The sequence below is a fragment of the Sphaerodactylus townsendi genome, linkage group LG06 (assembly GCF_021028975.2).
Source record: "Sphaerodactylus townsendi isolate TG3544 linkage group LG06, MPM_Stown_v2.3, whole genome shotgun sequence".
NCBI lineage: Eukaryota > Metazoa > Chordata > Lepidosauria > Squamata > Sphaerodactylidae > Sphaerodactylus > Sphaerodactylus townsendi.
Genome location: NC_059430.1, coordinates 58445697 through 58469174, shown reverse-complemented (window position 1 = coordinate 58469174; position 23478 = coordinate 58445697). Strand labels below are relative to the sequence as shown.

Sequence of the window (23478 nt, the reverse complement as noted above, 5' to 3'; positions counted from 1 at the left end):
GCTGTCCTTTTATCTTGTTCTCACCATTTACAGCACTCAAGTTACATGTAAGAGCATCATAAGCATTGTGTAGATACTGAGATTTTTATGTATATTACAGACTTTCCAGTATTTTGTACCATGATGTACTTGAATATCAAATGGAAATCTGTACTTATTTCTACTCCCTAAACAAAGTGTAATTATAGTTATTCAGCAAAATTTAAATATTCATTTTCATTTCCAACCATGCCTTGGAGCTTCATCCCTTTGTTTTAAAGGACCCTTAGAAATGTGTGCTTTTTGTTCCTTACGACAGGAGCTAAAACCAGAGCCTATGGCTCTTTTAGAACAGGAATGGTGAAAGAAGAAAAATGGTTTCTCCTTTACACCTGACCGTCTTAAATTTGGGCTGGAAAAAATTATATCTCATTCACACACAGATCCACTGTACATAGGTCTTCCTGAGTGAACACAGTAACTAAGCAATACATACACCACATCCTGGCCAGAGAAACCCCTTTCCAATCTCACTAATCCCTTTCCAGTCTCAACAATTTAGTGTTGTTCTCAAAACTGCCATGGGTGTCCGGGGTAGCAACATCTGCAATAAGTACTGCTGAACTGAGAATATTTTTTGGGGAAGCAAACAACTCACCACTGACAGTCATCATCATTGCATGTGCCTGTTAGATCAAAACGGCAAAAACACTGTTTTGGCTCAATCATATTGCTGAAGGATACTGAACTGAGGTAAAGTTTTTCTTTTGTTCGAAAATAAGGACTAAATCTAAAAAGAAAATGAAGGAATGGAGATGTATTTTCAAGTCAAGATTAGGAATGTTGTTTTTCAACACATCAAATAAGCTACATTTAATTTCTACATCAATTCTGAATTTCTGTAGGATAATACGCTATCAAACAATGCACTGGATTTACCCTGGAGGCATCTTCTCTTTTAGTGGGGTGAAGTCATTCAGCCTGATTAGATCACCTCTTCCATTGTTCAGGCAGGGCTATGCAATTGTTTCTGCAAGCTCTACTGGGGGGGTGGGGTGGGGGGGCTCCCTCCCTAGTCCTTGTAAAAGTGTTCCTTAAAAAAACCTATTATAAAAAATTAGTCTTTGGGGGTAGGATGTGGATGACCTTGCCCTACTGAAAGAGAAGACGCCTTTATGGTAAGTCCAACATGTCATTCTCCAATAGTGGGGCATGGTCATCCAGGCTGTGAGCCTACCATTATGGGAGAGATAGAAGAACCACTGACTGCAGAGTGTGTTGAATGAGCTGTCATTGCCCACAGTAATGGTACAGCCTTGATTCACAAGCTGTCCTAATACAATCCTTCAACCATTTTTCTATTGTTGTCTTGGATGCCTTTCATCCCAAACAATTCTTGGCATAAGACACGAATAAAGAATCCATACGCCTAAAGTCCTGTTTCCTGTCAAGATAAACTCTGAGAGCTCTCGGCACATCTAACTTATGCCATTCCCATTCCCTGGCATGGTTAGGTTTAGAACAAAAGGAAGGCAAAGTGATCACACGTGACACGTGGAACTCTGCCCATACCTTTGGAACAAAGGAGGGGTCTATTGTCCTGAAATATACAAAGTTCCTTCCTGACAGATAGCAGCCCCAGCTCAGAAACCTGTCTGGCCAAAGTAACAGCCACTAGGAACACAATCTTCCAGGTAAGGAACTTCAAGTTTACTGATCTCAGAGACTCGAAAGGTCTCCCCGTAAGGGGTTTTAAGACTTTCCCCAAAGTCCATGTGGGGAAAACTGTGATGGTTAGGGGGTGCCAGTTGTGAGACCCCCTTTAAAAACTTTTTAATTAAGCTATGAGAAGCCAGAAGTCTGTAACCTGTGTCCCAGGGTAGCAATCAGACCCACCGCTTGCCTATGCAGTTTATTTGGTCGAATCCCCTTTTTCCACCTGTCAAAAAGAAACAGAACGAACTGCCTATGTGAGGGCCTAAGGGGGTCTATCCCTCACCCTCTCACCAAACACCTTCTGAGTGTAACCATATGTAGTCTGGTAGAGTCCCTGTGGCTCAGGATCGTAACGTTTATCAGTGAAACTCCTCTCTAGATGTGCACCTTCAATGGCCACAGCATCAGCTGTAGCCAGCCGGGTTCCGGAAGAATGACTGGCTCCTGGCTGAGAAGGTCCAGACAAATGGGCAGCTACCAGTGGTTCCCTTCTGAGAGCTCCATGAGGTTCGAGAGCCATGGCCTCCTGTGCCAGTTCGGGGCCATCAGAAGGACCTGAGCTTGTTCTTCCCTGATCTTCCGGATCACCTTTCCCAGGATGGCCACAGGGGAAAAGCAGACAGAGTCGTGGAGGCCACCTGATTCTCAGAGTGTCTGGGTCCACTGTGTCTTGAAAATGAGAGAAGCGCTTAACCTTGTAATTATGTCTGGCAGCAAACAGGTCCAAAACAGGATTGCCAAACCTATTTGCTGTAGGCTGGAAAACTCCAAGTGAAGGGACCATTTCTCCTGATCAATTTCAGTGCAACTAAGCCAATCCACAGTGACATTTAAGTCACAACTGAGGTGCTTGGCCCTGACAGACAAGATGTGTCCTCTGCCAAACAGAAGAAATAAGGCCTCCTTGTGTAGCAGATGTGTCTTGTCCATTTATGTGTGCCTTAAATGTTGTGTTGTCAGACTGCACCATAACATGGTGTTCCCCTCAGGAGATCACTAAACTCCCAGAAGGCACTGTAAACAACATGTAGTTTCAGCCAATTAATGCTACTCTTAGCCTCTGATACTATCCACTGTGCTAACTGACCCAGACAGCAAGTCCCCCATCCCCTTTTACTAGCATCAGTTGGTCCCAGACTCTGGGTAACCTGTATTAATGGCAACCCTTCTTTCAGGTGAGAGGGGATTGTGCACCACCTCAGCTGAGATTTGAGATGTGGTGTTAAGCAGACCTGTCGGCGTTTTCTGCACACGATGCCCCTCTGAACGGGAAGCAATGTCCATTGGAGTGACCTGACATGTAACCTGCCCCAGGTCACCATGTCTATTGTGGACATAATGCCTAGTAGTGTGGCCAAGTCCATTAGCTGTTGACTGCTGCTTGCATATTGTGGACATTAGATGCATGATTTCTCCTGTTTCTCCAGTATCAGGAATACTTTGCCTTTGACACTTAAAGATCTTTTGTTTCCAACAGCACCAAGTCCAGGGCTATGGTCCCAAATAACAGCTTGCTTGCAAACTTCTCTTCTGGCAGGTTGGCCACTTTCTAGACCTTGAGTCAGAGATTCCTCCGAATCAGGGCCTGAGACCTTGCACACTGCATTCTGAGAGATGTCTGCAATAAACTGCTTTGTGCTCTATATCGTTAGTAAGAAGCATTTTAGAGCTGCTGGGGCTTTCTCTGGTTCCTTTGCGAAATTTATCTGTCCAGGTGATAAAAGTTCTGGCAAAGCTGAATAGAATGCCCTGAACTCTAATAGCCAGGGATGCCACTTTGGATGCCTTCTTGAAAGCAGTTTTCATTTTTCCTATTGAAAAATACTTTTAAGGCATTCTCGACATCCTTGGTCAGAATGGCTCCTGAATGAAGTGCAGTAACTTTCCATCAATTAATTCTTCCATTGCCTCATTTATGAGAGAGTAATAGCACTTGATAATAGAATCCAGGGGATTTCTGGTCCTTGGTGTAGGCCATTCTCCCTTTATAACTTTTGGGAAACAGTTTGGAAAGGGCCATCTTTTAATCGGATTGGCTTGATTTTTGAAGGCCCTAGAACCATAATGCTCTATGTCAGCAGGTTGTGCTGAAGAGTCAGGATGCTTATTGACCCAGTAAAAGCTGCAACAGAAACCAGGGGAAAGCTCCCACATAATTAGCTGACAGGGTGGGAAGAGGAGTGGCTGAAGAAGGCAGTGTTTGCAAAGAGGGAAATGGCAGAAGCCATTTTAAGGCTTCCTGCCAAATTTGTTCTCAGGAGACTCGAGTTTTTCAGGTAGGAGCCTGACCCACTCCTCTACAGGTAGAGGGCCACCGATCCCCACTTGGTACAATCATGGTACAATCTGAGCAATCAGTCATCTTATCCCCACTCTGCATGCAGGCCTCGGAGTCCAAGGAAGACTGCAGAGCTGGCCTCAAGGACGGCTCTCAGACTTTCCATTGGTCCCAGGTTAAGTAGGTTGGGGCACTGCAGGTGGGACTGAGGGCCCATCCCCAGGCACCTTGTCAGTGCCCAACTGGGTCATAGAAAGCTCCTTTGTGGATCCAGGACAAGGTGGGGCAGACATGGGAGTTTGTCTTCCCCATTTCTTGATTCAGTGGAGCTGCTCCAAAAACAGTGACCTGTTTGGATGCAGAACTATAAAAACTGGAGGGAAAGGGGAAAGATTGTCTCTGAAGTTCTGGAAGGAGCAAGTTTTCTATAGCCCTGCTTGGACAGCAGGGGTGTGACCAAACCGTGTGTGAATGATGCAGCCCCATTGAAGGAGAAATAAAGCCCACTGTGTTTTGAAGATCTTCTCAAATTGATTTGGGGGGGGGGGCGCATTTGACAACTGGATGAGAGGGCTGTTTGAAGGCCCCAGCCTCTAGTTTACAAGCGAGAATTGCTTCATCTGCCAGCTGAACCACTTCCTTCTTGTAGCCCAGGGTGCTGAGGACCTTTCTTAAGAGCCTGGAAAAGCGGTCAGGTTGGAATAAACACACAGACTTATCACCAGGTTCATCCTCCTCCCCCAACCAATCTGACTGTCTCTGATACAGGTTTGGAAGAGCAGCCCAAACCCACATCTCCTTGGATCAGCCCCAGTGTCACCTGGCGGCCACAACTATGGGTGCTTGCATGATGATGGATATGGATTGTATCTCTCCCTCCTCTGAGTCCGAAAGGACCTGGCAGCTGCTTTTGCCATATTTTATTCCTGAGCGAATTCTTCACAGGCTCTACTGCAGAGCCACTGCCATCTTGAATCATCCTGGCTACTGAGGTAAGGCCCAAATGAAACCCCACTGCTGCTGAGTCCATCAGGGCAAGAGAACAGGCTGCTGCGATGCAGCGAGACCTGGTGCCCTTACCAGTGGAAAACCTCTGGGCGGAGCCAGCATCCACGGAGCCACCTCAGAGACCAGAGTCTGACTGCACTCAGCCGAGACTGGACCCCAGGGGGTTACAGGAAGCATCACCAGACGGTGAGGAGTTCCACCCCTGGCAAGAGCCACACTGTTAGCTGCTGCTTCCAGAGCTGCAAAGCTTGCAGAAGATAGAGTCTGGGAATTGAGCCCTGTGGAAGCAGAGGGACTAGCCCCTGAGACTCCAGACCAGCTAAAAGGTCCATCCTGCAGCTGGTCCCTGGCTCTGGGAAATCCTTCCTCACCAATACTGGAAGCTCTCTCAAGGAGTCCACCTGCAGACTGGCAGAGCTCTTGTGAGAGGATTTTTCTTTAGTATTTATCCTCTTCTTTTTAAATCCTGACTCGGATGGTTCCGATGAATGTGACTGCTCAGACTTCACTAGTAAGTATTATTTGCTAACTGAAGCCTAACTAGAATTTTGAGAAGCTAGGTTAACTAGTGACTGCATGCACAGCAAGGCTATTCAGATTGGAAGGAAAGGGGATGGCTACCTACAGCACAACGGAGATTGCAGAAAAAATTGCACAGCCCTGCCTGAACAGTTGTAGGCATGACCTAGCCAACCTGAATGACCAAGCCCCACTGTTGGAGAAAGTCTGTTTTTCACGTACAGACTTCAATGATGGGATAAGCGGAATCACCAATGGAGATAATGAATGCCTAAGAACTCTGTATGTTATTACATTTAGATCAGCACATTATACAATGAATCATCTCATCAAAGGCTGCTTGAATTTCAGAAGAAGTATCAGAATGGCACTAGTAATGGTAGTCAATGTACTATTCTGTACAATTGCCAATATAGTAATGCTTTTTAACATTCTGTTATACTACTGCTTTTCTGTTTACACGAGTAATCCCCACCTACACCCAGCGTGCTCTGGGACATTATGCTGTTTGTTTCAGTAACCCAGCACTCATACCTGTAAGATTTAAAAACAAGGAGTGGGCTATGATAGGGTCCAAATGGATGCGGCTTCTCTTCTGCTTGTCTACCTGGAACTGTAAAAGGATCTACATCCACTGCGATCATCTGTAAAATAGAGGTAAACAGGTATTTGTTTACTGATACAAATATTCCAGTCACAGAGATCCAAATAACTTATTTCATGTACAGAATTACCTGACCACATAGGTTCTCTTCATTAGTCACCAACAGAGCTGTAGTTTTCCTTAAGACCTCTTTCAATCCATCTCCTGTCACATAAAGTTTTTTCAGTTCATCAATATTGAGACCCAGAAAAAGTTCGGGTTGCTCCAGTATCTTTTTAGGAAGTTTGTTTGTACTTTCTTGCTTGGGAGTATCAATGTGTTTAAGATTCGGTTTAGTAAAAGAATTTGATTCTCGGAAAGATCGCCTTCGTTCTCTGGACGAATTGGATAAAATTTCATCATCAAAATAATTCTCTTCAATATCCAAAGTCAGTTTGTCTTGTGTTAGATCATGAAGGGAAGGCTGAGGTAGTGCAAATTCAGGTTCCTCTTCAACAACGGGAGCAATATTTGACTGGTCCCTGGTTTGATGTGTACGAGCTTCTTTTAGCAGCTGAATTTTTAGAGCATATTCATATTCCAGCTGCTGTAGTCTTTTTTTCTCCAGTGCAATCAGCTCTGCGGAATTTTTCTTGGGGCTTGATGATGGCGAGTTTTCCAGTTTCAGTATTTTGTTTGGCTGTCAAAACACGCAATTTTTTAATGTCACCACCTTGTGCAGACAAATATTATAAAACATTTATATTATAAAAAATTTGAGGATGTAATAACACCAATATTAGTAGATATTATTAATAGGATTATTAAAGGTTAGATATTATGAATAGGGTTATTTTATTAGTAGATATTTATTAGTAGATATTATGAATAGGATTATTTCCATCATCATGGAAAGAGGTTAATATAACATCCCTGAAGAAAACTTGGAAATGTTAGAAGTTAAAGACTATAGATGAATTTCCTTGTTTAATACAGACTTTGTATAGCAATAAGGAATAATGATCCTGAAGTAGGTCAACAATTAATTTTTGATTAATGTTACATATACTAGAGATATATAGTCAATTATTAGAAAGTTTGGAAGTATTTTATTATGGTGTAGTGGAGACATTATATCATAGTGAATAATATATGAAAAAGTGTTCAGAAAAACTTTGCTTTATCTTCACTGCTTCCTCAACTGTGATTTGAAAGCGACAGAATAAAAGCTACTGCATATAGTTATTCCTTCTAGAAACTTACTCCGAAGTGATCATATTCAAGTTTTCGTTTTCCAATTTCTTTGCTAGCCAGTGCTTTTGCTCTAGCAAGTTCTTCTCCGTATTTTACCGCCAGCGCTTTCTTCACTGTTACACGTTGCTGTACTCTGTGAATCTGAAGCATTTTGAAATTTTTCAGCAAATGCCATATTGGATGCAAAGGAAGTTTAGAATATAAACTAGAATATTTACCCAGCTAAAGAAAAAAAATCTTACTTGTTCTTGAAGTTTCTTCAAAAATACCCTGTTGGCATTTAGTATCTTCCCTGCTGCTTGAAGCTGTTCATTAAGTTTAGCAATCTTGCTTTCAGCAAGACGAACAGACTCTTTCTTCTTTGCTTCTTGCTGTAGAAGGTGTTTCAGTACAGACTCATCTTTCATCAAGAGAAGCCTAACAAAAAGGGAGTTCAAATCCGACATTTATTTCAAGAGATAACACCTGCCGGAGACCAGGCCAGCATGCTCTCTCCTCCAAGCAAGCGTTTTTAGTGCTTCTTCTGCAACATGAACTTAAAGCCTTGTATAAATTGTTATTCTGCTTTTAGTTGAAATATGTGGTGCAAAAGACTACAAGCTTAGGAAAATTTAAATGCTAAACAGGAAAGAAACTGAGCATACTGAGCAATTCCTCCCAGCAAGCCTTAGTCTTGTACTTTGCAGTTAAGTCAACTATTCCTAGGTTGACATTTAATCTAACCCCCCAATACTACTTCTTCACCACTCTCTCCTCCACACTCCTTTTAAAACTAAATGTAAATACTCTACTTCCAGCAGAAACATCATCATCTTGGGAAAAAAGCAGGCTACGCGTTAAACAACACCTAAAATGGCCATCAAACACAGCAATATGAACATCGTGGAAAGACTAGCACTGTATTATATCTAGATGTGTATTAAGGGTATTGTTTAAATAACACACCTGCTTTTTTTCCAAGAAAAGGCTATTTCTGCTGGAAGTGAAGGATCACCACTCAGACTTATTGCTAAAAATCACAGACAACTCAGAAAATGGCATACATGTACTGTGTCAGTATAGTATAGTGCTTAAGAGGTGACAGACTCCAATCTAGAGAATTGAGTTTCATTCCCCACTCCTCCACATGAACAGTGGACTCTTATCTGATGAACCAGATTTGTTTCCCCACTCCTACATTTCTGCTGGATGACCCTGGGCTAGTCACAGTTTGCTAGTCAGTCTGCTGGATGACCCTGGGCTAGTCACAGTTTGTTCAGAACTCTCTCAGCTCCACCAACCTCCCCTCTGGGGAGGGGAAGAGAAAGGAGTTTTAAGCTGCCTTTAGTTCTCTTACAGGAGAAAAAGGTGGGAGGTTAAGAGCTCATGTAGGAGGTTAAGAGCTCATGTATCTAATCTGGAGGAACCAGGTTTGATTCCCAGCTCTGCTGCCTGAGCTGTGGAGGCTTATCTGGGGAATTCAGATTAGCCTGTACACTCCCACACACGCCAGCTGGGTTATCTTGGGCTAGTCACAGCTTCTCGGAGCTCTCTCAGCCCCACCTACCTCACAGGGTGTTTGTTGTGAGCGGGGAAGGGCAAGGAGATTGTCAGCCCCTTTGAGTCTCCTGCAGGAGAGAAAGGGGGGATATAAATCCAAACTCCTCTTCTTCTTCTTCCTTAACTAATTAGTTTTTTTCTGCAGCTGAATAATAAAAGTAATACCTGCCACTATTTAGCAGAAAATATATCCAGCAAGTTTAAGGGAAACAGGCACACCACTCAGAGAGAATATATAACTAGGAGTCAGCAAAGATGTGCATGAACTCTGCCTGTTTCCCGATATGTGTGTCCCTCCCTTCTCATCTCATGTTGAGAATGGTGTTTAAACAGTGAAGCTATCTTATGACTGTATTATCTTATGACTGCATTATGTTTTATGTTGTGCACCGCCCGGAGCCCCTCAGGGAGAGGGCGGTATAAAAGTCTAAAGAATGAATGAATGAATGAATGAATGAAAGAAAGAAAGAAAGAAAGAAAGAAAGAAAGAAAGAAAGAAAGAAAGAAAGAAAGAAAGAAAGAAAGAAAGAAAGAAAGAAAGAAAGAAAGAAAGAAAGAAAGAAAGAAAGAAAGAAAGAAAGAAAGAAAGAAAGAAAGAAAGAAAGAAAGAAAGAAAGAAAGAAAGAAAGAAAGGACTGGATTTATCCCCAACCTTTCTCTCCTATAAGGGGTCTCAAAGCAGTTTACAAACTCCTTTCCCTTCACCTCCCCACAACAAACACCTTGTGAGGCAGGTGGGGCTTAGAGAGTTCTGAATGAACAGTGACTAGCCCAAGGTCACCCACAAGGCTTCATGTATAGGAGCAGGTTCACAAATCTAGTTCTCCAGATACGCATGTGGAGGAGTGGGGAATCGAATTCTGACATGATCTCATGTATGTAAAGAAAGAGAGAAGGAACTGATGTAAAGTGAAAGTCACCTCAGCAGAAGTTGCTGTTGTAAATTATTTCCTGAAACATTCAAGCTACATAACATATATAAATAAAATTTCAATTTGTTAAAAGTAACCTGGAATTTCACACTGGTAATTTCTCCTCAGGACCACATGGCCCTTCCAAGGTGCTTTAAAGCTCTGACACACTACTTCAGGGGAAAGTATAAAGAGGTTTGGAATTAAATTTCTGGTGGCAGTGAAAGATAAGAGGAGAAAAAGACAGGAATAAACAAACATTATTTTGCACTTGTGATATTTATTTGTAAAGAAAAGAGGGTGGGCATCGCACAGCCCTTCTGTCAAAATCAATGGGCTACAAGGGCAACTGCATTGGAATGCATGTTCAAATAGCCAAAAGTGAAGTTGAGAGAAACTGTCCTCATATTTCCAAAAGGGTGGAGAAAACAGGATAGGATGATTATGTCAGCAGAAATGTCTTCCCCGAGGTAAATTTGCTGGTGCCCAGCTGCTACAGCACTCTACAATGGCAGGCCACAGTGCCCGGACTTGCCCTTCCACACCACTCACAACTTCGTTAATGTGGTGGCCATTCCAGGGAACCGGGCCTACCTTAGTTGGCCTCCAGAACGCAACTGGCCCCCATGCACCGATGGCATCATTGGCAGAGATATGCCATGATTTTCATGGTGTATCTCTATTCACCCCAGTGGGGGCTTTGAGTTGAGTTCTTGTTGTTTTACATTTTCGGGCACCATGGGAATGCCCTTTGGAGCAGCACTGTCCCCACTTGCCCATCAGCTCTGGATTGGGCTGTAAGTAGGATGAAATTTATGATGAGAAGACTTACTTGTGTTTTTTGAGTTTCGCTTCTGCATCTGTAACTTGTTTTGTTACTAATGCTATTCTACCAACTCCATCAACTTCGCCATCAGAGTTCGCTGGTGATGAACTTGCCTTCAAAGGTTCAGCTATTATTAAGCGCTGCTTTTCCCGACTAAAAGGTTTAAATACACATTTTAAAACAATGCATATATTAATTTTTTTAATTATACACACAAAACCCAGACAATTATATTCCAAGAATGATCAAGTTTGGTTGTCACTGACTACTTGTAAGCTGTAAACAATAAAGAATAATTTGCTCTGACTAGAACAGTCCCACCCAATAGAGATTTTTGTAATTTTTATTGCCTGCCAACTTCAATTAGTTTTCTTGAATATTAGTCCATAACAAAAACATACCAGGCAATCTCTTCTTTTAGGAGTCTGTACTCTATCTTCTTATCTTCCGGCAAGGCCTCAGGAGTTCTTATGGGATTATTTTCTTTTTCTGACTTTAAAGGTGCCTTGGGTTTTGATGCCTATAACAGAAAGATCCAGAACAACAAACATTACATGAAGCCATTTAAAGAATTCCAGTCACAGAAGAAAGGGAGGGAACTGACACAAATGTTTCTTCTGTATAATAAGAATGAATACAGGCAAAAAATAGCTAATTTCTCCAAGGATGCAGAAGATGGGTCCAGCCAACTTTAATATCCTCTTCTAGAGAGGAAGCTCCTTCCCAGTTTTGAAGACGCTTTTAGAAAGAGTAATGGAATAAATAAGCCCGAATACCCATGGGCAAAGCTGAAAACCTTACTATATCATGTAGCATCTTAATAGAACCTTTTTAAATTGTTAGGAACCTTGGCAGCTTGTCCAAGGACAGAAAGGCAGGGATACAATAATGAGAGCTTCAAAAGAAGGAAGAATATGGTAACAGATAAAAATTGTGAAAGAGCTTCATCTGGGCACTCTCTACCAAAACCTCCTCTAAGGGAAATACCAATCTGCTGTGCAGCAGAGACTGCTGCCCTTTGTTCAGGGTACCCAAATCCTTGAAATCAGACATCCTGGAATTCTTCCTGCACTTACTACTGAGAATATGGAGAATAAACTGGACTGGTTTGTTGTGCTGAGCTTGGGCCACTACAGGCAGAGAGAGAGGAGTCAAGTCTGCCATTAGAATACATGGCTTACTAAAGATAGTATTCTTGATGAAGTTTTACTCCTGTGGGATCCTGTTCCCTGATTACCATTTTGACATGCCACATGTATTACTTGGGAACTCTGGAGGCAAGCAGAAATGTGTACTAGTCCATTCATAGCAAAAACTAGTGAGAAGATGGGATGGATCACTGTTATGGACCTCTTATATACCACAACGATGCTTCATCAACAGGAAGAAACAAGTTGATTCTAATAAAATGAGTATGGGTATGAGGGCAGCTACAGTGACCCGCTCACAGTGCATGTACTCAGAGGGACCACTGCAGTGTTATCTTCCTCAGATACTAGGAATAGGGGCAGAAACATTCTTCCAACAGAAAGAAAAGAAAAACAAGTGAGGCTGGCCTCACAGTAATGAAGTCACAACATTCAATTTCCTTTCAGACCAAAAGCACTAGAATTCCTCTCAAGAACTGGTGTTCAAGTTTGTTAGCCTCGACTTCTCAGATATAAAGAAATTAACAATATCCTTGAGCACTCTCTCATAAAAACAAAGAAGTCTGTATATAATGTTCAGAATATTTACTCATTACATGACATCCCCATAGAATATTTAAGCACTTAAATATACTTTCAAAAAGAAAGACGTTTGTTACATACACACTTACCTCCACAGTTCTTCTAGCTTCTTTGATCATAGATTCAAGACCACCAAACACACTAATAGCAGAGTTAGGTTGTTCTGCATCCGATTCACTATCATCTGAATCATTCAGCGTAACCACCACTGAATTGTGTTTTGGAAGCTACAGAAATAGAAAGCTGTTTGAGCAGACAATCACAAAACTGATATTTTTAATTCTACACAGTAACAGTCAATTAACTGCTTAGCATAATCCCCCCTCCCCAACAATTCAAGTTAGCATTTCTCTGTGTTTTTCATAACAGCAGCATGCTACTTTTCATAACAGGGCAAGGACATCTAACTAAAACTGATGAGAAATACTCTCCATCAAATGAATCAATCTGCCCAAATAGTTTCATATCTTTATGATAAAGCAATAGAATATTTTTCTATAAGAACACATATTTCACTGACTTCTTTTCAAAGGACAATCTAGACTTGTTATAATATACATGAATAAATGCCTAGGATTTAACCCTTCAGTTTGTGAACAACTTCAAAACCAAATTAAAATGTGTAAACATGTTTCATACCCAGAACCAGTTAGAAAAGTTTAATTACCATGATAACAGTTCTTGGGGGTCTTGGTACTCTAACAATCTTGGTGTTCTTTATACGAGGCTGAGACACTGTATTAATACTGACAGCTGCCAGATTGCTTCTTGGCAAAGAATGGGAATTATTAGGGAAAGGTGGTGAAGGTGGACCACTATTACTTGAGTTTTCCTAGTTAAGAAAACAAGTACAAGTAACACTTCACAAACAGTACATTAGCAAGCTGTGTGCATGTTTAATTGTTACAGTACATAATTAAATTCACAAATAATAGAAGGAAACAATATAGAATATGTAGCCTGAACAAGAACCAGTTAAGTGCTGTCAAATGTGCTGAATCGTCAATGATATATTCAAGTTTAGATACAGCTCTAATTTGACTAAAAATGAGAATAGCAGTAAATATTTCTATTTTTCTTCAGGTTTCCACCATTAGAATAATTCTACTAATTTTCCAGCAATGACACCTGAGACAAAGCCAACATCAGGGTTGTTTTTTTTTTTAAAGCAGTCTCAGCTTTGTAGCAAAAGCCTTTGACTACCCATTACATTCAAGCTGTCCAATTCCTGACCTACACTTTTGCTTCATTCAGATGAAACCTGAGCAATTTGAACAAATTTGCTCCTGTTGAAAACTATCACACTGAAGACTGCCATCTTGTGTTACATTTAGAACTTACTTCTGGTTTATAAGCTCGTTTATTTGCCAGAGATTTAAGCAATTCTTCTCGTAGCAACATTTCTTCCTCTTCTTCCTCATCTGCAAATGGAGGCTTTGGTGGCTGTTCTGGTTCTTCAGGTGGAAGAGGAGGGAGCGGAGGGAGCGGCTCTAAAGAAACACTTGAAATGCCTTCAACATACAACTGGCTTATTGATGACTGGGCCTGAAGTACACAGGAAAAAGGGATAAAATTTTGCTTGAACCTCCTAAGCAGTGTAAGAAACTTAGCAGACAAAACCAACATTACATGTCAGAACAGGCTGAAGTTCAGCAATCCCAAAGCTAAGAGATTACACTATAGAAAATTAGAGGGACAATTCTGATTCAATAGAAGTCCAATCTGAATAATTACTAGAAGGGGAAATTTCCGGGATGGTCAGGAAAACCAGAAAATGTACAAGAATATTAAAATAGTTTCTGAATTACATAGAGAAGATCTAAGGATATTGCTAGTCATACAAAATCACTTACTGAAACTTGTGGTGCACGAGGCAGTGAAATTTGTGGAATAGCAGGAGGGAAGTATCCAGCAGGACATTCAAAGTATGGAGGCTGCACTGGAGAAGATGCTTCAAAGAAATTATACAAAATAGAAGGTGTGTTACAACACGCAATATTTTTAAACAATGTATCACTTAAAGCACTCTGTTTTTAATAGTTTTATGAAATTTTTGTGTGTGGAGAAGCCAAATCTCTGGGATGCATTCAGACTGAACTGACAATTTCCATCAACTCCTCCTTTCCACTGCAAACCTCCCCCTCAGTATTTTGTGGAGCTCAGTGAGTTGCAGTCGGGGAAATGGGGGGAAGCAGGAAAGTTTCATACTGCCATGGAAAATTTAGTCTGAAGTTGACACCTGTTTAATTTGTCATGTCTGAGTGAAAGTCTGAGAGTTCTTGGACACTACCAGAGCATCAGTTTTAAAAAATGCATCTTATACATATCAATATGCTATGCTAAACCTGTTCCTTCCTTTGCTAACAAAATGCCAATAAAACAGCTTACTGCAAAGAAGGAACAACCTTCCTTACATTATCAGTTTACTAAGAAACCCAAATACCTCATCCCATACATGACATTAATGGGTTGAACTACTAAATTTTAAAAGGAAGCAAGAAGGAAGCTGGTTTGAAAGCAGAACACTGAATAGTCACTGTTAGAACTAAAACACAAGCAAACTAGAAAGCTAAAGTCCATCAAGAATTAAGGTACACATAAGAGGTAAATATTGAATTTCCATATATTTGGCAAATTAGTAGAATAAATCTATGTATTTTGTGTATTTGCATTATCTGACTCCCCCAAAATGTTTCCTAAGGCAGCTAAAAACAAAAATCACAATTTGCTTAAAATAAATAAATTGACAGAATTCTGACAAGCCCTGCAGCAGTTTAAAAAATACAGAGGGTAAATAGTAAAAAGAAAGTTCAAGCGTGTAAAATGTTTACCAAAGTTAAAGTCCAATTGTGTGTTAACTCCTCTAGTTGTAAGAGATGTCACATATTATGTAGGACACATCTGATGTCTATAAAAGTATCTGGTCAGCTCTCATGCAAAATTGAATGAGTTGTTTTTTAAACAGAAGGTTTCCACATGAATTTAAAGTATGAAATACCACTGATTTGCTGAAGTGGAAAAAACCATACTAAAATTATGCAAACAGGGAGGACCGCACAGAAGAAGAACCAGTTTAAACCTCTTCAGTCTCTGATAACATGGCCTAATTACTTCAACTCATAGCAATTTGGAACTCAGAAACGTGACAAAAACACTGCAAGATTTTTCCAAACCACAACACTGACACCCAGGTTAAAAGATGCCTTGAAGAGCAATGCTTTAAATGGCAAACGTCTGTGAGAACATGTGCAAACTTAGCAACACTGTCTCTTCCCATTTGCTACAGTTGCATTTGAGTGTGGTAGGAATTACATTTTAACAACCAAATTGTTCAAGTAGCTTTTCATGTAGGCTTAAAAATAGAAGTATTTAATATAAAATTTAAAATCATTCAATTTAAGAAAACAGCAGAAAGACATTCTAATCCAAATATTAAATAATACGTACCAGGAGAATTTGTTTCACTCTCTGTGTCCATAGCAACCTCATCGTAATTGTCATACTGATAGATCCCTCCTGCACTCTCGGTAGACTGTTTATCTAATGGTCGTCTCAAGTCTTTCTCTGAGGACTAAACAAAGGTGTTTTATGGGCTTTTTTTGGTTTTGCATATTTTTGGCTCACTGTAATATTGCTTTAAGGTGATAGAAGAAATCCAGTGGGGAAAGGGGAGTTAATAGCAGCTAGGGTTAGGAGAGGAAGATCTATTAGAAAATGAATTGGAAGGAAATTATTCAGCATCTTCTCTCCTTGTGTGTCTTTTCCAATGAATAGGAACATTCTTGAATACTTTCAAGAACTGCAGACAACTCATTCCCAAAAGATGTTAGAAAAAATGAAGTACTGCACAGCATTGATGAATTTCTACATAAAACCAACTCTGAAGAATTATAACAGCACAGTTTTACAGACAGCACAGGACTGTTTTTAAACTAGCTACAGATTTACAATTTTGTCCGGACCACTAGAAACTCCCGGTTATCAACATTATTGCTTTCTTTAAAAAAAATGTTTTGGTCCTTGCTCTACAGACATACACATTTTCCATCATGCTGAAGTCACCTACAAACATCTACCACATCTCTAACATGGTCTTGGCTCCTATGAAACATGTAAGTAATAAACAAGAGTAGTCTTTCGATTCAGTCTTTGGTTAGGATTTATATTTTTAATATGAATGTTTATAGAATGTTTTAAACTTGTTGTAACCCAACCAAAGTCCTTTGGGGATTGGGGGGGATATAAATCCAACAAATAAATTAAAATAACTTCTTACAAACCCACTGACTTAAAGTCCCATCCCATTTGGGGCCTGCAAATCATGCATATTATCTGCAATACCCACTGCTCTTGATCATCCACTGTACCTTGCTCCTTGATCGCATTTTTCCCCCAACCAGCTTCATGAATCTATTGTACTGTTCCTCTTGATTCGAAAGATCGCGGATTTTTCTTATTTCCTCTTCCCTTTTTCTTCTTTCCTCCTCTTCCTCTTGTTTACGTTGCTCTTCTTCCTTCTGATGCCTTTCTTGCTCTTTCTGTTGCTGTAGTTTTTTCCATACCTTGGTTTGCTGTTTCCTCAATGCTTGCTTAGCTTTAAAATAAAATTATTGTCGAATTACACTTTATTTTCTCAAATATATCCAGAACAGATAGAGAATGCAGCGTATCCAATACCAGACACTATATATTTTTGTTTCTGGAAGCCAATGCAAACCAATATATAATGATTTACCTGCAGTGCTATTTTTTTTGGCAGAATGTGATTTTGTACTGGTTTTGACCTTTTGCGGCACAGTTTTTGCTTTTGCTAGTTTTTCTTTGCTTTCTTTCATCACTTGCTGTTCTTTCTGCTGCCACTTTTTACTTGCAGACTGTAGAGCTAGGAGTCTTAGCTGCAACTCTGACATCTCCTCTTCTTCATCAAGCAGCCTCTTTGGTGGGAAGAAAAGGATATAACAATCTCTCAGCTTTGCATTCGCTAAACTGATCAAAAAGCTCCTCGGCCCCACACTAAAGATGGGTAATTTTCAAAAATCAAGTCTGCATTTTGTCAGAACTAAGTGCCAACTCTTGATTTTACAGGATAAATCAGTTTCCCTTACCTTCACTGCTGCAGCATCTGAAGGGCTAAGTTTCTGATCTGCTTGTTCTTTTTCATCAGCTGCTGGTACAAAGACAGTAACATTTTCCTAGGTTAATAACAAAAGTGAATACTTGAAAGTAAATTAATTAAAGCACGCTAAAAGCTGCACTAGTTGCAAAATATACAAATTAGTAGAGGATTTATTATAAATCTTAAATATCTTGTTCTAACAATGTTTCAAAGTGCAAAATTTATTTATACCCCAGAAATATAGTGTGCACACTGGGGAAAGGATAACTAAGGAGGTAGTCAAGTCACAACTAGAGACATGAAGACATGTACCAAAACTGGGGAGGGGGAAAACAATGGGTTCTTCCCACCAAGAAGATTTTAGTTCCATCTTCTCAATGGGGAAAATAGGGACATCTGGGGGGAAAAACTACTATCAAATGCTCTCTCTGTTAGAATAAGTTGACATGATTTTAAAGGCATACAAGACTACATATTTCCAATAGCCTGTGCTCACAGACATGCATAAGATGGGTTTGTCTGTCCACACTCCCTCCACCAGGCTACCCAGCTTTTTCCAAAGTTAGAATGGCAGGGAAATACACAGCACTACTGATTCAGGTTGTGCATACTACTCCATTCTCCTCCAGTACACCAGCTGCTGTAACTACAACTTGTTCACATGACTCCTACAGAATGGGAAAATACAGAGCACAGACTAAAGATACTCCACAAAAAGAGGAAACAGAACTTATTTTTACCTGAATCTGAAAACAAATTTACCAATAAATGCCAATCAGGAATTGTCTGCAATCTGTACTTACAAATTTACACATACCACCTAAAGTCATTTTTTGCAAATAAAAGGCAGGTTTCCAACTGATAGAAATCAAATTCCATAAATTACAAGTAAATAGAAGTTACCCTGGTTAGAATCCAGTAAGTCAGATTTTTGTGACTGTTCCTTTATTCCATCTTTTGCTTTCTTTAGCTTGCTTCTCTCAGCTAATGTAGGCAGTTTTTGCCTGAGAGGTTTCAGTTCAAAAGCCTGAAAGGTTAATACTTGATTCTTCTCCTCTGGAAATGCTTCACTTACAACATCCTTTGTAATACTGATATTATCTACAACCACTTGGTCCTCAAGACTGGCCGTTTTATCACTTTGTGGCGGAGTTTCTTCCTTGCTATTTAGAGCCAATTTTTCATCTTTATTAATATATTCAAGTTCTAGCTGAATTTGTTTATATTTCAGCAGCAAATCTTCAAAGCTTTCTTCAGCATTATCATTTTTAGACGAATAATTCTGTTTTCTAGATAGAGGCTTTCCAAACATTTTAGCTGTTTCGTTTGTTAAGGACATTACAAGGAGTATGTATATCTTTTAACACCATTATCATGATGCCAACATGAACAATACAGGAATTTTAAATTTCCTCCTGGTGTAGTTTTATGCTGAAGAAACTTACAAAATCCTTCATTCCCCGCCACTCTCCCACCAGAAATAGCTGAGGCTAATATTGCAAGTACTACCACTGAAGATCCTCTGAAGATGCCAGCCACAGATGCAGGCGAAACGTCAAGAGAGAATGCTGCTAGAACATGGCCATACAGCCCGGAAACCACACAGCACCCCAGTGATTCCAGCCATGAAAGCCTTCGACAATATACCACTGTAGTGCTTTGCAGAGAATCCCTGCCCTCTGATAGAAATACCTTCAAGGTCTACTTAATAAATCACCAAACACAAACAAAAGAGCATCAGTATAAAGCTGGACCTACCAATAAGTATTTTCTTACTTCCTGGTGGCAGGTCTATCAGTTTAGGGCAGTGATGGTGAACCTATGGCACACGTGCCAGAGGTGGCACTCGGAGCCCTCTCTGTGGGCACGTGCACACAGAGCTTGTCATGTGGGGGGCGGAAAATCAACACACACACACACACGCCCCACACACATCTAGGCTGGCCTGGGCCACTGAACACGATGTGCGCACAACGCGGTGACCAGGGAGGACTCGGCTGGCGGGCCTGGTGCCTGTGCTCTGGGTGGCTGCTGCCTGAGGAGGAGGGGGCGCAGAGGAGGCAGAGATGCTAGAGAGCCACAGAGTGGTGCACGCGGGACTTGCTGGAGGCTAGAACAGGCTGGCCCCTGCTTGAGCTGGTGGGGTGGAGGAAGAGGGAGCCAACCGTTTTTTTTTCTAAACTAAAACCTCAGCATTCAGGTTAAATTGATGGGTTGGCACTTTGCGATAAATAGGTGGGGGTTGGGTTGCAATTTGGGCACTCGGTCTCGAAAAGGTTCGCCATCACTCGTTTAGGGAGTCAAATAAACCTGTTTTCCTAATTTTTGAAGTTCTGTTTGCAGCCATCAGATCCTAGCATTCAGTCAAAAAAAAAAAAGGAGAACTTCTCAAGTTGAACATTTTGACACTGTGATACTCAGGATAGCATGTGCAGGTACACCATGCTTTTTAAAAAAATATTTTCTGTGTGAACTTTGTGATTAAGATGTAGAAATATACATTATTTTGTATTATTTATTCTACAACTTTCTCACTTATATGTTCTGGCTTGCCCACACCTGGAAATCACCAAACCTCACCTGTAACCACCAGAAACCTGTTAAGGCCAACTTCAGGTTTCTGATTTTAGTAGGTATTATTCTGAAACCTTCAAGAATATGTTTAAAAACAAGTGTTAAAACTTGCAATTTGTTTTAGGAGAGCAAGAAGGCAGAGATTATCAGTAAGCTAAATTCCATGGCTAATGTTTTGTGAGTTTTCTATGCTTCTGCCGAACTATGGCACAAAAACAGGTCTGTTTATCTTCCAGTACAACAGACAACTGTGCCAAACTTTGAATCAAACCACCAAAAGGAATTACTAATACAACTGGAAGGCATCTTTAATATATACACATATATATTAAATTAATGACCAAAATTAATAAATTTAGTAACTGTGGAAAACTTGATGCCAAAATTTTGTAGAAGTGCAACTGCATACTGAAAAACTAGGTACTTCTTAACACTTGGCTGTGTACATTTTGAAAAAGTTACCAAATTAAAAAGACAAAAATTTTCCCAGTCAGATTAGTACTTTAAAGTAGTTCTTAAACGGACATTTACTTAAGTTTAACACTAGCTGGGCACTCTAAAACAACCTTATCTGATTATATGCCAATAAAAGCTTATTGATTGAGCGAGCCTTATCTGTGTGACTGCTGCAAGCCGAACTTAGAAATACAATAATTTTACACACGCTTTCACAGGAAGCACAGAGAAAGAAACAAAGGCTCATTCCAGCCACATGAAGTTATTATTCTCCTTTGCATCTACAGAGCATTCAGGGCTGGAACGAGCTTCTTTAAAAATACAGTCACTTATTGATATGCTCAGCAAATCTCCAGCTATGAAAAGCAAACAACAGCTGTGGGGAAAACTCAGCCAATAGTGGCTGCCACGCCTAGCCAGTCATCCTAAACATATATTGCAATAGACCAAAGGAACTAGGTGAGACTGAATTCAAATGGCAGTTGCATATTTGTATGCAGTTACTTGAAGGCAATGCAAGCTTATTATTTATAGCTTCTTCTTTCAAATATCTCAGTGAGAAACTACCTATCTTAACTGCAAAAACAAACAAACCACAATGTGAGATAGTGACTTGCTAGCTTTCTGTCTAGTGTTATGGTCAAGCAAGGATGTGAGCCCATAAATCTCCAGCTAATTTATGCACTACACCACACTAGCTGTCTTGGATAAAATAGACATGTAACACTTTCACTGGAAGCATCATCCAAAGAGGGGGGCAAAAGAGCTTGTGGGAGCAGTGCACCTTCATTCCAGCACATTTGCCCTCTCCGGGGTATTTACCCCAGAAGGGGAGATGCACTGGCACTCAGCCATTCCACAACTCCAACACCACAGAACCCAAACTGAGCTGCAGCAGGATTGTGCTGGCATCCCATTCAAGACGCCAGTGTGGGAGGGAGAAGCTCCCTTCCAGGATTGACACATGGTGAAGAAGCCTATGTCTTTTCAGCCCTAGGGGGCTTTTCAGAAGCGGGCCGGTTTTAGGGCTTTTCCCTGTTCCTTGCACTGCCAAAAAGACCTTTTGGAGGCGGTGGGGCAGGACATAATCCGCATCCCAATCCTCTGCCTCCAGATTTAGATGGGACTGTACGCCCAGTTTTCACTTTTACATATGAAGGAATCAAATGGAATTGATTGTGTCATCTTCAGCAAACAAAAAAACGGAAATGGTGGAGGGAGTAGGAACAGAGGACACAGGAAGAGACTGAGAAACATCAGCTATAATTCTAGGACATTTTAAAAAACCAGACCTTCTGAAAAGACAACTGATAGGTAAACTACATTAGAGCTTGTATAGCCTAAGCAATTCTACACCAACAGTTCAGAATTCAGTTTCTTTCTTGCATTCTATGAACAATCCTGAAACCAGAATACAAAACAAGAACCACACCCTGATCAAGGAGCAAAGGAATAATATTGCAGTAGTACATTTCTTCATAAGGCTTGCTTATCTACTATAATGCTCAAGATGTGAACTGCTAAAAAAAATTCTGAAAACTGTAATGACTTAAACCAAACTTATGATAACATACCCAATACGTGTCAAACTATTCCAATGTAGACATTATTCCAGATTTTACAAACACAAGTTAACATAGCGACCAACACTGACTGCGCAACGCATACAAAAAATTTAATCCTATTACCGAACATTATCTGGTTCGGTACATTCTACAGTGTAGAACATTCTACACTGAATAGTTCAATTCAGCACACATGAATTTTGTAACACACTGTTGATAAATGCCTCTCTAACCATACTTCGCTGACTCCACAAACAGGCAAGAGAGCTTGAGGTAGTTTTTCCCAGGGTGATGTTGTTGAAGCAGCCCCCGCCCTACCCTGAGGGCGACAACTGTCCACAACCACAGGGTCGTCTTGGTAGGGCGACCCTGGAGTTTGGAGAGCAAGCGAAGGGACCCGAGTCCGGCCCGAAGCGCAGGCCACGCCACCCGCCATTCCCTGCGGGAGAAGGCCGCAGCGCCAGGCCGAGGCCCATGTGACAAGGATACATTTCCGAGGCGAGGGCTCTCTCCAGGCCTGGCTGCCGCCGTACCCGCCGCTCCCACTGCCACCTCCGGGCGGCCTCCCAGGGGGGTTGCCTCCCCGGCTCCTGCCCCAGCGGCCCCCGCCCCGGTAAGGCCTGCCCCGAAAGCGAAACCGGTCCAACGCGTTGTGGCTGCGCTCCCAGAACGAGAGCCGGGGGCCGGAGTCGGGGTGGGAGCCGGGCGGCAGGCGCGAGCAGGGAGGCGGCTGGGGCGGGTGCGGTCGGAAAGCCTCCTTCAGCCGGTAACCGCCGCCGTGGCTGTGCAGGTGCCCGAGCTCGGGCGGAGCCTGGTGCCGCAAGTGAGGGAAGCGGCGGGACGAGGCGAGGGGAAGGCCGCCGCGGATGTCGGGAGGAGGCCTGCGCCTGGCGTAAGGGCCCCTTGGGCCGCCACCTCGGCTGGTCGGCTCGGGAGGGCCCTCGGGATTGTCGTCGTCGCTGATTTCGCCGTCCTCCAGCTCGCCCTCCTCTTTCGGGGAGAGGCCGCTCGAGGGGGGCGCCGCCGCCTTCTCTTCAGCCTCAGGAGCCGCCATCGGGGTGACTCGGCGCCAGCAGGAGAGAGGAAGCCGCTCGGGTCGATCCGCCCACGGGATCCTCGCACAGTTTCGATTCCTCTCCGAGAACGCTGCGGCTGGCCGGGCCGACCCTAAACTTGTACGCGCACAACACCCTTTCCCCTTTGCTTTGCACAAACTCTCGCGATATCTCCCCCTTCCCTTCCTCCAAGAGAGACGGGGGGAGCGAGCATCACAACAAGGGGCGTGATGGGAACTGTAGTCCCCCGCTGCCTGGCAACGGACCCAAGGGTGGCCGCTTCAGGCAACCGGGGGGGGGGCGGGGGGCGGGGGGCGGGGATAACAGTGGCTTAACGGACCCAGTGTTCCCGCTGTTCGGGAAAGGGCG

At 41.9% G+C, this 23478-nt stretch overlaps 1 protein-coding gene across 2 annotated transcripts in view; it reads right to left on the bottom strand.

The window, feature by feature from the left end:
• The window catches only part of ZFC3H1 (zinc finger C3H1-type containing), a 48972-nt gene extending 25715 nt beyond the window's left edge, over positions 1–23257 (bottom strand). The window contains exons 1-17 of one of the 2 annotated variants that reach the window (XM_048500201.1): positions 22544–23257; positions 18363–18776; positions 17449–17510; positions 17079–17277; positions 16711–16937; positions 15791–15914; positions 14197–14294; positions 13685–13888; positions 13011–13175; positions 12433–12570; positions 11015–11133; positions 10620–10766; positions 7580–7754; positions 7347–7478; positions 6235–6783; positions 6035–6144; positions 638–769 (exon numbers count right to left, since the gene is read on the bottom strand). In XM_048500201.1, the coding sequence (XP_048356158.1) occupies positions 638–769; positions 6035–6144; positions 6235–6783; positions 7347–7478; positions 7580–7754; positions 10620–10766; positions 11015–11133; positions 12433–12570; positions 13011–13175; positions 13685–13888; positions 14197–14294; positions 15791–15914; positions 16711–16937; positions 17079–17277; positions 17449–17510; positions 18363–18776; positions 22544–23108 (3560 nt within the window). In that variant the 5' untranslated portion in view covers positions 23109–23257. The remainder of the gene's footprint in view (positions 1–637; positions 770–6034; positions 6145–6234; positions 6784–7346; positions 7479–7579; positions 7755–10619; positions 10767–11014; positions 11134–12432; positions 12571–13010; positions 13176–13684; positions 13889–14196; positions 14295–15790; positions 15915–16710; positions 16938–17078; positions 17278–17448; positions 17511–18362; positions 18777–22543) is intronic. The other variant, XM_048500202.1, reaches the window with a different exon arrangement.
• Positions 23258–23478: the final 221 nt, after the last annotated feature.